The 16,731-nt window shown below is 37.6% G+C and overlaps 1 protein-coding gene across 3 annotated transcripts; it reads right to left on the minus strand.

Annotated features, from left to right (window-relative positions):
• Positions 1-1,718: 1,718 nt before the first annotated feature.
• On the minus strand, positions 1,719-16,332 carry LOC135475137 (zinc finger HIT domain-containing protein 2-like). Of its 3 annotated transcripts, none has more exons than XM_064754900.1 (11): positions 16,192-16,332; positions 13,604-13,753; positions 12,605-12,690; positions 10,600-10,635; positions 8,922-9,046; positions 8,234-8,329; positions 7,628-7,744; positions 7,226-7,318; positions 5,832-6,003; positions 2,694-2,852; positions 1,719-2,289 (listed from the first exon to the last, which is right to left on the minus strand). In XM_064754900.1, exons 1-11 carry the CDS (start codon positions 16,251-16,253, stop codon positions 2,174-2,176), a joined length of 1,212 nt encoding a protein of 403 aa, XP_064610970.1. In that variant the 5' UTR covers positions 16,254-16,332; the 3' UTR covers positions 1,719-2,173. The 3 variants fall into 3 exon arrangements, with proteins under 3 accessions (XP_064610970.1, XP_064610969.1, XP_064610971.1); XM_064754899.1 differs by having other exon boundaries at positions 10,600-10,638; XM_064754901.1 differs by lacking the exon at positions 16,192-16,332 and having other exon boundaries at positions 10,600-10,638; positions 12,605-12,685; positions 13,604-13,730.
• Between the last annotated feature and the right edge of the window lie 399 nt (positions 16,333-16,731).

A 16,731-nucleotide genomic window follows, 5' to 3' on the forward strand; every position in this document is an offset into this window, starting at 1 on the left:
TATGTCTGGCAATTTGTCAGTTCCCTTCTGTATCACTCAGTTCATACCTGTTATCAACTGGTACAGTCTTATGGATGTATGTATGATTCCTTTGGGTTTTACATTGTATTAACAATATTTCAGTCATATGATGATGAGGATTCATTAGGTGTGTGTACATATACTGTGTCTTCTTGTGGCATGGCGAGTCTACCAAGTGCTCCTGCCACTGAAGTATCATGCCAAGGACACCAGACATGACACTCCACCCAGTCACATTATTCTAACACCGGGTCCACCAGTCCTTTTTCCTTGCTCTAACCTCTCAGTGCAGAGAGCAAAGTGAGGCAGCAACAAGTACCATTTTCAAAATCTTTGGTATGACCATATCCAGGTTTGATCCCAGGTCTCAAGACTTCAAGGCAGCCTCTCTAACCAAAATCACATGTAAACATTTCCTTTTGTAACTATGTTACTTTTTTATTACCCTAATTCTTCACCTTTTTCAACCGCCTCTGTGACCAACAATTTGAAATAGTCTGAGAAAACTATGGGGTAAGAGAATTAATCAGTGCAGTTTTTTGAAGCTTGCATCTTCTAAGTGACACAAACAAATCATTTTGGGCATTATTATCATAATAACCGTATACATAAATTCCACTTAAAAAAGTGCTTCAGTGATTGGAAAGGTTGAAGATTTACAGTACTCACTCATACACAAACCCACACTTTCAGAGCTTGCCCTGACACTTCACTTCCTAACATTGTGAAAATGGAAAATCAGATTTGTGAAAACACAATTAGGTGTTGATGCCAAATCATGTATGAAATTGTCTAATCACTCCAATGCGGTGTTGAAATGCGTTTAAAAGACAAGACAGCACCTGGCTAAAACATATTTCAGTTGAAAGCAGGATACTCAAGCTTTCTAAAAAGTATCATACTTTATTATGAGTATGGATTTCACCAAATAACCTGTAGAACAAAATGACAATATTGCACAAATGGCTGGTGTGAGCCAAAACAGCCATCTTGAGAATTTTATCCAGTCAAACGGAACGGCATCTAGTTGCACAGCCTAAGCTGGGACCTAGCCTTTGCCCATGCACTCCATGAAGTGACATTATATTAACAGAGAAGTTTCTAAATAACAAATATCAGGGTCAGCGCAAAATACTTAGGGATGCCGAAAGTTTATGGGAATGAGAAGACGGTATCTCACTGGACAACAATTAAAAAATAATTAAATCTTATGATATAATTTTTTTTCTTTGAATTTTTACAACCGAAGAATTAAAATTTTGCTCCTTCATCTTTCTTGCATACAAGAGATATTTATTTCTGTTTTGTTTTATGAAATACAGTAAAATTATTGAAATGCCATGTTCAAGCCAAAGTGTTTTCTCTGACGTTCGCGATAACTAAATCAACACTGCTTTCATCTTAGCAGCCACTATAAAATTGAAGCATAAAATCCAGCGACAATCGATTGCCTAGATCAGCCTCAGTGGTGCTTAGATTTATTTCCAGAATTGAGCATGAACCGATAATATAGTAAATGAACAGTTGTACAACAATCGTATTGTAATCTTAAACATTTAAATGGGTTCAAAATCACCACCACAACCCGTCCAGAGGCTATGACATGAACCAGGAATACCCGGGCCGTGCATCTGCAGTGAGTCTATTTAAACAGGGTCACCGGAGTTTCTTGTTAAAAAAATATACAGCATGCCTATTGTATCAAGAGTTTAAGCAGTGGAAGAAATATTCTTCCAGTGTGCCCTATTTTTGAGATGGCTATTTATCACTCGGCTATTTATCACTTCATTGTCGAAGTCCACAACTTTCATCTGCTATAGGCTTCTGCGTAGACTATTACACAGAAAATACCTTTGATGTTAGAGAGCTAGAGTAAACATGATGTCACCTCACTCTCAACAATGGAGACATGAAGAAGTTGTGTCAATAAACTTTAATGGGTTGAAAAAAGTCTAAAAAAATATCTGATGCCGCTTTAAAATACATAGTATGGTAGTCTTTCAGTGGACACTAACATTAATCAGGCGCTGTCTTTCACTTTAATTCACATCCAAGTTTTTTATTTTACAAAAACAAGTTGCGTTCCTGTAATGCACAGTGGCACCACACCCTTTGTTGCTAGCTGTATCACTTCCTCGGGTATCCATCTCTATCAACTTATCTCTTCTATTAGCCTAGCAGGTTTCACTTGAGGTTTAGCACCACCCCAGCTCTCCTCAAACTTGCTCTTAGTCTCTGACACTTCAGCTAATTCACTGCTCAAAGAACCTGTCAATAGCAGAAAATCCCATTAAGCTACAGACTCTTTACATTTGTATATGATTAACTATTCATCGCATATGACACAATCAAATATAGATCAAGTACATATAACTTGAAATTGCTAGGACACGAGGTGGGATTTCAAGCATGGCCTTACACAGGGAATTAGTAGATTTTACTAACTTACTTTATTATATAATAATTACTATATTGCTGCAACACTCAATGTTATTCTTAACAAGGCCCCCTGGCTTTGAGTTTCAGCAGTCACAGAACAGATTTCCATGTAGGAAATACGTGTCAAATAGTCTCAAATACATTCTGATGGATAACATCACACTTCAATTCAGGCTGCTTAAAGCAAAGTCACACATACTAGAACACACTGTAGCAATAAAAATGCAACTTACAAAATTCCAGTTCAAGTTCAATGATTAACCCTTGCAATGACATTCCAAATCTCTGACACCAACTCAGGAAGAAAGAGCACTTCTTTGCAGCCAAGAAAAATTTACTCTTTAATTCTTTTGCATTAGCGTCCCTAATGACAGCCTGCCCGTCTTTCATCTCTGAAAAACAAATTGTGGAAAGAAGTTTAAAATTTTTTTATGGGACTATTGGTGAGAATCGCCAGGGGCCCATTATTCTGTAAGACGGATCGGAAGCTGGAGACCACCATAGTGATTACCATAGAAACAAATGGCGTGGGTGAAGAACACGTCCTCCCAACGTTATTGCATAGGAAAAGGCATATTTTTGAATCGCTGTCAGCGATATTGTATCGGTTGGATTTGTACAATTTTCAGCTTTCCAGGTAGTCTGCGTATTTCTGCAGAGGTTTCGTGACAGTATTTTGTACCTTACTAGTCACTAATGAAGTGGCAAAAAATGACCTTTCCCCGACGCGTTAACATTGGGAAGCCATTTTCTTTAAGACGCTGAAGAGTGATCATGTGACCCCCAACTTCCGACCCATTTTATAGAATAGAGGCATGAAAAGATGTGAAGAAATTGCCAGAATTAGTTTCACCCAAGTACGTGTCAGTGAGCTGACGACATACATGTAGACTGTGTGTTCTGGTCAAATATTAGCTTCCTTTCTGCTGTTTTCTTCATTGTTTTGCTTGGCTTACTCAGCACTCCCTCTCTTGGAGTGAGTGAGTGACGACGAAGGAATCCTTAGAGTGCATGCGATGTGCCTCCTTGTTGCAGGATGGATTTCCACCACTCTTATCTAGCGCTGCTTCACTGAGATGCCTTACCAAAGGCAAGAAAGGTGCCCCACCCGAGCCAATATGCTGACACAGGTCAACCAGTTGTTGCAGTATTTCCTTCATGCTGAATGCCAAGAGAGGAAGTTCCTTTTTTATGGTCTTTGGTGTGACTCGACCCAGGATTTACCGTGGATCTACCGCTCCCGCAGCGGGCGCTCTACCAACTCTGCTATAGGGGCCGGTCCCTCTCTTGTAAAAGTAAGGAATACCGAACTACTTCTAAAAATTATCTGTAGCACTTCTTAAACCCTTGGGTTACTCCCCAATAGTTGATCTTCCTATTTGCGTGAATGCCAACCAACTTCTTATAAGGTAATTGTAATGACTTAGATGCCAAAAAAATTTCACAAAAATGTCTGCAATCTTACAGTATATTATAATACGACATTCTGTTGCAATGCATTCTCTTTAAAGTCATGTCATAATAAGGTGGGGCCAGGTCCTAAATTACAGACTGAATAACTGATATGCCCTTTGTGGGTGGAGAAGACCAATGAATTGTACTAGAAGATAACAGGTCATTAGTTACAAGAAAAAGAAAAATAGAAGAAAGCAACAGACCCATTTCACAGCCCCTGGGCTCTAGTTTGTAGGGTAACTCTCAGATCGAGTACCATGCGTGTTGCGTGAGTAACAGTTACCCAAATGAGTGAGATTGACGGTATTGGTAAGGAACATTTAGCGCATCTTCACACACCCATAAAAACTTCCCCAGCGTAAATCGATGTCAACCAACTAACCTGTTGTGAGTCGCGCAGAATCAAAAACAATCCACCACACAAGCAAAAATTTACAAAACAAATACATTTTCAGACACTACTCCCACTTTGACCACAAGTCGTATGTTGCCATTTCAAACACATGCGAGAACAAACAAGACTGGCCTAAACACAGTTGATTACGGGGGCTCACTTGGTTGACATCAATTTACGCTAGGGAAGTTTTAATGTGCTTGTGAACATGCAGGAAATGTTTCTTATTGTCAATCACAATGGCCCTCGTATATTTGCACGTAACTGTATTTATAATATGTCTGGTGAACAGTTAGTTGCATACAAAAAGTTTCTTTACATCACTAATGCATCCAACAAAAACATTAAAAACCTCATTAATTTAGTTCAAATTTTTTCTGAGCTCATTCAGAATCAGTAATCTCATTCTATCAAGAAATTTTGGCATATTGTGTACACGCATGTATTACTCATCTGTGAGCTCGAAGATTTCAGTTATATTAAAACTTCAACTGTGAGCTCTTGTGAGAAAATATGCGAGAACAAGTTATATTTGCTTTCTATTCATTTAATATGGGGTTTTGTTCTAACCAGTCACAATGAATTATTTTGGAACAGCCACTCCATGTATATCCGAGAGCACTATGAAGACTGCCATGCTACATATGATATGTTATTTCAAAGGCCAATCAAATTGCTCCATTTTCTAAAGCTCGAATTGATCGTTTTCTGTTTTGGTTTATTTATTTGTTTGTTTGGTGTTCTATCTCGTGCTCAAGAATTTTTCGCTTATACGATGACGGCCAGGATTATGGTGGGAGCAAACCGGGCTGAGGCAGGAGAGGAAGCCAGCATGAGCTGGACTTGAACTTACAGCGACTGCATTGGTGAGAGGCTCCTGGAAATTGTGCTGCGCTGGCACACTAACCACCTCAGCCACAGAGGCCACCTGTTTTCTGTTTTGAGTAAATCATCAATAACCCACTTGTGAACACAACTGAAGCTTCTATATTGTTTTGATATTTCCGACTATTGTTCTGATATTTCCGACTTGTATTTCTTGTTGTGTACATTTATGAGATTCTAAATGTCAATTTCATTTTAAGCACAGCTATAACTGATATTTAAGGGTTCCAAGTGTCTCAGAACGTACCAGGATTGGATGACCTGGCGTAATGACGGAAAGTGGAAAACTTCAACTTAAACTAGGCTTCTCTTGTATAAAAATATGATAAGCAGGTCTGTTACAGTATGGAATTTTTACACTTCTGGATATTCCACCTGACCCTGGCATACATGTGGTCAAGAGATTTTTATATCAGCTACATGGAACATTAACTTTCACTGTGAGTTGTTTATTTCCTGCTTGGGTTGAACAAGTCAACAACACTTCTAAAACATGTGTTTTACAAACTGAAAAAGTGCATCCAAGTTTCTGGACTCTAAACAGAAATACTATTCTCTAAAATAACACAATATAAACTCACAGGTATAAAAAAATCCTTTAATCCTTTGTATTCCCTACACAAATATCATCACACACCTTTTGAGAGCTGACTTTTAGCCGTACGAAAAACTGCTTCTAGATCTGACAAAGCAGACATGAGGTACGCCAAGGAGTCTTGCTTGCTCGGGCCTTGTATGATTTTCACCACATCTTCTATCACAGATACAGTGAACTCTTGGGAATTCCCTCTTTCTTTTAACTTCTCAAACTGCAACATATTATGGACAAAAAAACATTTTACAACAATACATCTAGTACAGTATTTCAATCAATACTCACTGCTTTGAAATTAGTTTAATGAAGTATAGCATAAAGCACCAGTTAAGTAATCAATTGCTGTATAAGATCTTCAATCTTATACTTTGGGTTTCCGTGGCGCAGTTGGTTAGCGCGCTAGCACAGCGTAATGACCCTCGAGCCTCTCACCAATACGGCCGCTTTGAGTTCAAATCCAGCTCATGCTGACTTCCTCTCTGGCTTCCTCTCCAGCTGTATGTGGGAAGGTCTGTCAGCAACCTGCAGGTGGTTGTGGGCTTCTCCAGGGCTCTGCCCGGTTTCCTCCAACCATAATGCTGGTCACCGCCATATAAGTGAAATATTCTTGAGTATGGCATAAAACACCAATCAGCTTAATAAATAAAATAAATCTTATTTTAAATGTCCTACCTAGTGCTTAAAGAAAAAGCTGAATCATTCTCATCCATCCATAAGTATGCAAAACAAGACACTGTATTTTGAACACCTCATTATTTATAGAAAAGTAAATGTCAGGATTTCCTTCACTGATAAAAGTGATATTCACTCAGTTATTTTTGTTATTACACTTTGATATTTCACACCCAGACACCATTATGTTAAAATGAAACATTTTGTTTTATGACAATACAATCTGAGATCAGCATATGATGTCACAACACAAGTTAAGTCAACTTTATCATTCCCACTTCATGCAACAAGTCACAGAACTCTAGCATGTGAAGGCCTACAGCTAAAACATTGCCTGAATTTGTTCAAATACTAAAATCATGATATTGTCAAAATATAAATAAATAGAATATTGCACAGTGAAGGCTGAATACCATCAACACTTTTCGAGTGAAAGGTGGAAATAATAACCAACTCAAAACTTCCAGTCTTATAGGTTATAATTTCCACCTTTTGCTTGAAAAATATTGATGGCATCCAACCTTCACTGTGTATATGCTCTACTCATTTTACAGGACCAGTTTTATTCACTGTGAAACACTGAACAGTTCCTTCCCTAGGCTGTGAAAAATATAATGTGCGATGCATTTTACTTAATCAATCAATACTGATTGAAACCATCAATACTTAAATCTCAGACACAATAATCTTTTCTTACGGGCTAAAAACCTTTTATTTTTCTGTAATTTATTTATGTATTTATTTAATTTTTCTGACCTACATACCTTGCTCACAGCTGCCAGTGACATATGGATTGCCTCCCCTACACCAGTACAACTCTTGGTAGACCCCAATATATCTGATGCAGAGAGCATATCCTGTCCAACAGCAAACATAGATAGAGACAACCTGTGCTGTCCAAAAACAAACACAGATACAGATGGTATGCTTTGTCCAATAGCTAACACTCTGATAACATGTCTCACAACAAGTGTAGATACAGGTAAGATGATGTTAATCCAATAAGAGAGACTACAGATAACATAATCTGTACAATAACAAAGAAAACACAGGTAACTAAACTATAACTAAACAGATTTGAGACGAAAATCTATGAACACAAAAAGTTTGTCCATCATGAATTTTCACATCATGACTCAAACAGACTGAATCGAAATTATTTTTACCTCGGCACTCTCGACAGCCAGCTCTAAGTGCTCCCCATTGTGGAGTCTCGAGACAAACGCATACGCAAATAGAGCGTTCACAACATTGTATTTCACATCGGAGGAGGCCTTCTTGTTCTGAGAAAAAAAGAAAAAAAAAAAATGGATAGATTACTACATATTAGTAAAATGCAATATTACAAGAAACTATGCCCAAGGTAATCTAAAAGCTGATTTTACTTAAACTCGTGCTGCATAAATAAAGGTTGCAGTGACTGCACAACAGCCCAAACTGGTAATTATGCCTCTACACGTTTCACTATTGTAACCACTCACAACCACAAACCTATTCATTTATTTGTTAGGTCAGGGAAGTGTTTCATGAAACTTCATAATTCAGTAAACTACCTAGGTTCTACATGCAAAAGAAACACTGGAAGTTTTGTAAAGGTCAATCATCAACAAGGGTTAGTGTTACCAGTAAGGGTTTATTACATGTACAGTACAGGTTATCGGTACTCGATCTGACTTTTGGTTATACTGAACTAAACTGCTTATGACCGTTATCTGCTGGACATGAGCGATTTGTTCCTTCTTTCTCATGAACTCTGTACCTGATAGACTCACCTTAATTAAACCATGTATGTCAGGTATGGAGCTCAGTACTGGTGGGACAGGGGACTTGGGAGATTCTTCTCCTACCTCAGACACCAATTTACTGTCCTGCATGTACAACATGAAAAAAAAAATACAAAACTCATATAAGTGAGTGAATAAGTGTATAAAGACTATAATTTATTCAGAATAAAAATGTTTCAAGCATTTTTTTTATCTAGTTTTTATTTTGGTGGGTGTGTGTGTGGAGGGAGGGTGGGGTAGGAGAAGAGGAAATGTGGATTGAATTACTGTTTTTCTTCTACCCTTTCAACTACTAAAGCACTTTTTTCAGTGGAATTTATGCATACAATTATTGTGAAAATCATGCTGAAATGATATATATGTGTCATTAAAGATACATACTTCACAAAACTGTGCAAAGTATTTCCCCATACTCTATAGTTCTCTCAGAATATTTTAAAGTATTGGTTGCATAGGTGGCTGAAGAGTTAGGGTGCTTCTGAGCAAATCAGCAATTTTCCACCAATTCTGACCACAACAGCACGTGAATTACTTTCAATCCTCATACTGAATACAAGTTTTCACAAACCAATGCAAGTGTTAGATGATCAGCATATTGGAAAGGGCACAATTTGGCTCATTGTGAGCTACAGTGTGAATGGCTGTTTTGTTCACATGTCACAAATGACCTCCCTACCTTAACTGTCCACCAGGGAGTCCAGATGTTCACCAGGTTGGCCAGGCGTCCATCTCTCACCATGGCATGGAATTCTCGTTTCTCCTTCTCAGATAGCCTTCTAAAGATTTCATCTGAATCTGTGTCTATGTAAGAATGATTATGGTTTCACGATATATCAGCAATATTTCGGCCACATTGTGACAACCATGTAAGAAAGATACGTGTACAACCATTTTGTGGTTGTGGGTTTCCCCCAGGAAATTATAACTGCATAAGGGTATGTCATTAAATTCACTGGTATGTTGTTTAAAGGATATGGTTTAACAAAGAAAGATGTGCCCAAAAAAAAGCCTTTTTTTGAGGCACATATTGTATCTTTTACATCCCATTGGGGCTCTTTCCCCTACAAAGTTGTTTGATAGCTATCACTGTTCTCATCACCAGTGGGTTACATGTCCTTACTTTCTGGACTGACAGCTGAAGCCTTAGGAAAACTCTAGTTTAAACAGATTTTAGGTACCCAAAAGAATGCTAAGAAGCCATTATATCAAAAAATATAAAAAACAAACAATTCATGTATCCTCTAATGCCATACTCTTAAATACCGATGTAAAATTTTTCACTTCTATGACCACAGTTGCTGAGAGCATGAGAGATGAGATGGCACAAACTTTGATGAGTAAAGCTCGCACATGACTTTAAACATGCAAATTTTTTTTTGCAGGAGGATAATTTACTCCAAAACCTAGACAGGGCCATATCTAGTCACTTTGGTTCTGTAAAATGTTTTGGCTCCCAATCTATTGGCTGCCAAAGAAAACAAGCTGTAAAAAAAAAGCTAACAAGAAAATTAAACATTAATTAAATTAAGTTTCCAGAAAACATTCTTTCATTCAGAGAGTTAAAAGCTCTTAAAAAGCATAATTTTGAGTTGCATTTTAAAAATTTCTTTAGGCACAACAATCACAATGTCACTATTAAAGTTAGGGATCAGAACCTTTAATGCTTGTCTAGATATAGCCCTACTAGGTCAAGGAAAAGTTCCCACTGGCACATAAGAATAAAGATGATGACTACCTTCACATGTTATCAACAAGTTATTATGTGTTTGAGTGGCAATTAGAAGTTGCAAAGGAAGTACACTGTGAAAGTTTTTCTTATGAATATACAACTTCTTGGTTTCTTAACACGATGTTTTGATGTAGTTATATTCCAAGTTATTATGTGTAAAATCACAGAAATTATGAATAATGGGAGAATGGATGACCAGTTACACAGAAGGTCCAAATGACAATGGAACATTCTTTTCTTGTGTGATATTGCAGTGCGTATGTACTTCATATCTGTTTTAAGAACATACACACATGGATAATTTGTGATGTAATAAAAGGAAAGAACAAATGAGTTCACAGAATGGACAATCTTCATACGAGTTACGAGTTCTCCATTCTGCAAATTAATGTTCTCGGTAATGCAATCCTAATCTTCTCATTATCATTATTACCAATAAATTTGCTGTGTGTTATATATCAATTTCTGTATTAAATAAATGTACACAGGTCAATGATAAGCCTTTAATGACAATACTCTAAACTCTGGTGTATGTGCATTTTCTGTACAGAGATATGGAAATACCCAAGGAAACAACTCAAGAGTACAAATCTCAAAACCATGACCACAGTATTTTATCACTTACCTAAATCTAGCCCAGCAATCCTATCCCCAAGGTCATCTTCTGTTGTCACACACCCAGTTAAAAAAATAGGATCATTAGATATAAGTCACCATAATCCAGCATAAAAGGGAAAATGTGAGTGTTGGTATGTAGATTCCATTAAAACCACCCACATAGTTGTCGTGTCTATGCAGCCAAAACTTGAAACATCACCACATAGATTTTTAACTTTGTGAGATAATAAATAAAAATTACAATTTATCTGAATTACAGTCACAGTAAGACATTTTTGAAACAAAAGTCAATGTACATGTATATAAACTGACATTCCAATAGCCAACCATTTATCCTATAAAAATTGAGAGGATTTAGGCCAAAATTAAAATATTATTTTTTTTGATGTTACAAGCCATTTATAACAAAAGGGAAACAAAAGGGAAGCAGAAGGGAAGAAGAATCATCTGTTCAGATGATTTATCACAGTTAAACTTCCTCAACATTGATCAGAAAGGAGTACTGGATTATGTCACCCAATGTCTGGAAATTCTCAAAATAAATATTCTTAGATCTTAGAAATTAACATCTGCTGAACATTTTCATGTGTACTACAGTTCCATTTAAGTTTGTGCTAGCTTTTTCAGGTTCTGTCCAGAGGGGGAGAGCATGGGAAAAAATAACCAAAATTCTTTCCAGCTGACACTTTTGACAGAGTGAAGTGGAACTTCATGACCTAAAAAAAGAAAATCTATACTGAGAAATCTGTTTCCATTTTCCTAATCTTAGTTTTAAATTTATGAGATTTAGGGGATTCTTCCTTCATGTGAAGGATCAAACATTTAGTATGTCCTCAACACATCATTCGATGTACCTGTTTGTCTAATAGTATCAAGAGTGTAAGCACCCAAGTGAACCTTGTCTCAGATCACAAGCCTTGACCTAATTTACACTGGCCAAACCATTTATACATGAGGAAGAGGAGAGCCAAAATCATGTTGTGTTGCATGAAGATTAAAGGATGGAACATATCAGCTTTGTAATTGTATGTGAACTTCCATGCATATAACATGCGCCTGCCCTTTCTATTGTCACCACCAGTGTTTTCACTCCACAACAATGTATCAGTAAACAGACACATTTTCTACCCACCAAAACATCTGGCAGCAGCGATACCAATGACAGTTCAGGAAATTATACCAGTATATTCCCAGCTACACGTTCTGACCACAAGAAAAGCTATCTACACACCTGGCTAATCTAGTTTTAAATTTTGGGACCTGCTGAACCATATTTTTCCATGCCAACAGAAGGGGCTCTTGTTTGGGTCTCTGATACATGTGAAATGGGATTAACACAGAGGTAGATGCTGGCATAAAAGGGGTTCTGTTGAGGATACTTTGATAACGTAGGTTTAAAACAAAAATCTTTCGTTTTCATCATGTTACAGCAGGTATTATGATGTAGTAAGGTCTCAATTTGTCACCATGATTATTCCAGTCCATGATTGAATTAATTTACTTCACAAAAAATGAACTAGGGGATCTAAGCAAGTGGGCTATGGCTATAGATTGTGCGACTTGTCCTTGGAGGTATAGGCCTGTGTCCATGTTTCGTCAGTGTGTGTAAACATTTCACATGACCAGAGCCACACAATTCTCACCAATTCAATTCGCAAAATTAGGTGTGTTTTTAAGGTAAGAATTGGATCACGGAGAATTCTACATTTTACCGTCATAAGACGCTAACAGCTGTGAGGTTCACAAGATTTCGCTGATTTCGTTTGCTTAACAGTGGGAGAGGAAATTTATATCTCGAAAGAGCACCCGTCACCTGTAAACATACTAATATTTCAAACGATCGGCGAAAAAAACAAGTAATTAATTGAAGTTAAACAAAAAAATTTGGCATCTGTAAAAACACAATAAAAGAATTTCGGTCGGGGCCTTTTTCAAGGGTCGGTCGCGAAACATCAAATGTATAATATTTTATTTTGGCCTTGGAATAATGGTAACCTGAGAGCCGAGTATACCTTCATCTTCATCATCATCATCAGCCCCACCATAGTCTTCCTCCGTTCTTGCCAACATCTCCAGGATTTGCTTCCTCTCTTCTGGGCTAAGGAAATGGTGTTGTGATAAGAAAGTATTGAGGTTTAAAACTTGTCAACATACTATTTAAGCCCCCTAACATGATACATGTGCAATTCTGGCATCTCAGGATTCACACTTTTTAAATGAGATCTAATTTTCCTATGATCTCTAAAGTAAAGACATAATTAATGAATACATTTAACTAAATTCTTTTTTAACTGATCTGTGTCATATCTGCGAGATTTTACAATATCCCCCTCCTTGAATGTTATGTAGGAAAATTTGATAATGACTGGGTGAGTAGGCTGGAAAAAAACCTGTGACGTAACAATAAAAGTTAACTACACACATGACACAAATTCCTTGTTAAAGAAGTTAGGCCATAAATATACACCAAATATGCTGAATTTACAATATTCTCCACCCTGGATGTTGTGTGTCAGTACATTAGGCCTTAGATTAGATTAGACAATATTTCAGTATGTATTACATGAACTTTCAGAAGCACATTAAGGCCTCAATTTGATGCTTTTGTTGCCCTCAGTTAAGCTGTTCTAATAAGAAATTAATCAAACTTCACATGACACTCTTATGTCGCCCTATAAGGTGGATGAATAAGTCAGAATGAAGAAAAATGTGTTATTTGCAAAATGTTAAACTTTTGCGTTTAAAGGGATATAGAAGTGATGCTCACTGGCAAGCAGTTGAGATAGGATGTCCTAGGTTAAATCCTTTTGCCATGGTCATGCTTGAATGAACGGACAGTATCTACTGTTCAGATTTGCTAAGGTACAGTCTGAACTTGCCTATCTCTCACACCAGCCCATCAGTGATGATACCACATCCTTGTTTTATATTCGTAAACCAAGTCTGTGTGAGTAGATAACAAAATGGATACACAAGAATACTGAAACAAAAAGTTGTTAAGTTTTGGTCACCTGGCTTTGAGATCCTTCAGTTCATCCAAAACACAGTTTTTGTAGAAGGCTTCTGAGCAAGCTAAATGTTTCTCACCACGGTAACAGGCAACGGAACAATAGCGCACATTACACCGAGGACAGGTGTACTTTGATGCCTCTTTCAAACATCTGTAGATAACAAAGTTAACATCATCTCATATCAGACGTCAGTGAGTTCAAAACTAGGCGAGAACAACATTTTACAAATTTGAGAGTCAGGTAAATGATAGGAAGAGTTGACAGAAGATCTTATTTTATAGTCATGCATGTAAATTCTTTAGTTCTGCTAAACTCGTGAAAAGATTAAAGTGCCACAGGTCATTCATCCAAGATCATCAAAATCTAAATCATTAATTTTCAAAACTGTACACTATGCATCACAGTATCTGTATCTGTCAAACAATCTGGCACTGTCACAGTCAGGTTTGAAGAGTTGTGACCTTATTTCCATGTATGATATTAGGAACTGAAAATGCTGTAGTCACCAAACTACCATAGATACAAAAAGTGCTCCTCCCATGCAAAGGATTCTGGGCATGCTAGGAAACTCTGACAGCCACCAAGGCTCTCCTTCAGCTTATTTTCAGAAAACTTGGAAGCGACATCAGTTCAAAATCTGATGTAAAAGTAAAATCTTTAGACTCATGAACATGTGACCACATGCAGTGACATTATCTTGATAGGTGACATATCTGATGACTTGTATTGTTTTCAGTACCAGCAAATGATTTTGGCTGTAGACTGCCAGAAGGGTAAACCTTGTTAGTAAAAAACACAGCAATCTACAGCACTACAGGTTGGCTGTTCTGTGATTTCATGTTGCTTTGTACCAAGTAACTTTGCCCCAAATCACCTCATACCATTGACATTAGCCACGAAAGAATTCAACTCTTATACCACTCCCACTGTTCCATGATGAAGCAGGACATGCATATAGCTGCTCAGGATGGCGGCAGTGGCCGAGGAGTGTGTGCCATGGAGGCCTTCATAGCTATAATAAATCCATTCAAAAGCGAGTAAGGACATATCGTGGCGGAGCAGTGGGTGTGGAAAGTAAGTCTTTACATGTAGGTTGGTGTCTTTTATTTGCACAAGACTTGTCCAATTACGAAGACAATTGGCCTGGACCTTCGTTGAGTACAAAACAATCTGATTAAAATCAGATTGTATGTATATCACTTTGCAAACAAGGATCCCGACACACTTCCTATCCACGGCGTGTTCAGTGATCTGAGATGACACAAACAAAGAGGTCATCAATGCCAGTAGCAACCAATCAACATGAGGTTTTCTAAGCAGCTTGTTTTCACCGGGAACAGTTGATGTTTATCGGAAAACCAGGAATTCTCATTTCCCTGCAGCTGAAGTAACTTGGCTTGAGAAGAGGGTGGACACACCAAGGAAAACATATTATCACTTTCCTTCGAACGAGTGCTTGTTCTGCAGATTTAAGTTTGGCATAGTGAAGCAAATGGCTGAGGAGCGTATGCCATAGAAACCTTCATGGCTATAATAAATCTATTCTAAATCAAATTGGGGCATATGGTGGTGGTGTGGAGGTGCAGAAAGCAGGTCTTCAGGTTGGTGTCTTATTTGCGCAAAACTTGTTCAATAACAAACTAAGACAAGCAGCTTTGACCTTCATTGGGTACGAAATTAACATTATAAGCATCAAGACTCCAACGTCACTTCACCAATATAAGAAAAGGAGTTGGAGTCATTCAGGGCTAATCGTTTGGGTAGTTCAACAGTTATCACAGCTAACTGTTACTATAGGGCCTATGAGAGATACAACCTGCGTGGTTGGGGGTATAAAAGGCTCCATTTGCCTAACGTTCATGCGCCATGTACTGCTAGGGTTCTAACACCAACAGAAGCTCAATCAGAAGCTACAGACTTCCTCAGTGATCTCCTCAGTAACAAACGGCGTGGGTGGAGAAAACGGTCCTCCCAACGTTATTGCATAGGAAAATGTCTACTTTCGAATTGCAGTCAGCAATCTTGTATCCGGCAGATTTGTATAATTTTCACTTTCCAGATATTCTGAGTATTTCTGCAGAGCTTTCATGATGTTATTTTGTACAACTAGGCCTTACTGGTCGCAAGCGAAGTGGCAAAAAGTGATCTTTTCGCCAGTGCTTTAACAATGGACGACCATTTCGTTTTGAGACCCGAAAGGGTGATCACGCGACCTCCAATTTCCGACCCGATTAACAGAATAGGCCCTAGATATATTTAACATTTGAAAAAATTAACAACAACAACAAACAAAAAAAAAGCAGGAGGATTTTCTTTTTTATTTTTTAGTCGCACAAGCAAGCTGTCATTATTCAGTGAAAACTTACACAGCCACCAATACATTCCAGATTTACTTTGCCGAAAGGACAAAATGCAACACAGCGAGTCCTGAAACTAAAGACGTTGTTGTTGTTTCGCTAGATCAGATTTTAGTCTTACCTGGATTTTATGACACAAAATTGACTAAGGCCTCATTCATAAAATGAAACAAGCAGTCAATGCACATTTCAATACAACACACAATATTACCAATCACACCAAATACTTACATTGAACAAACAACACTGTTTGAAACCGAAAGCAAAGACGTTTCTATTTCGTTTGTCGCCATACTGGATGCGTCAAGACGATGCGACCTTCCTTCAATTTCATTGGATGAAAATCTTGGCGCAGTTTTCTACTGTTATCACCTGCTTGTGAAAAAATCACCCAACACTGTCACTGAACGGGATTTTCTCTTACTATATAAAATAAGAAAATATTTTTTTTATGCTGTGCGAAGCATGCTCACATAATGTTAATATAATGAATGCTGATATTTTGCACTGGTTCTTACAAATACTAATTTGCTCGCCAAATGCACCGAAATAAAATAGCAATCTAACTTCATGTTGGAAGCTGGAATGGAACTTGAGATTATTTATACTTTCATAATCACACTGATACAGGAATGTACCGTTACATGCATGCAAACAATTAATGGAATAATACGAATTCCCTTAGCAGTGGCTTGTTACAGAATAGAACCAAATATCATTTCATTTTTTGTCTTCAACAACAAAAGAGCAATGATTCAGTAGGCCTTTGTC

Source organism: Liolophura sinensis, chromosome 9, assembly GCF_032854445.1.
Source record: "Liolophura sinensis isolate JHLJ2023 chromosome 9, CUHK_Ljap_v2, whole genome shotgun sequence".
In the NCBI taxonomy this organism is placed as follows: Eukaryota; Metazoa; Mollusca; class Polyplacophora; order Chitonida; family Chitonidae; genus Liolophura; species Liolophura sinensis.

Excerpts from the sequence above, each read along its gene's own strand:
- LOC135475137 (XM_064754899.1), bottom strand. The coding sequence starts at position 16,253 with ATGGCGACAAACGAAATAGAAACGTCTTTGCTTTCGGTTTCAAACAGT. Across the intron at positions 12,691-13,603 it reads CTGAAGGATCTCAAAGCCAG|CCCAGAAGAGAGGAAGCAAA; the intron begins GTGACCAAAACT and ends CCATTTCCTTAG. Across the intron at positions 10,639-12,604 it reads TGATGATGATGAAGATGAAG|AAGATGACCTTGGGGATAGG; the intron begins GTATACTCGGCT and ends GTGTGACAACAG.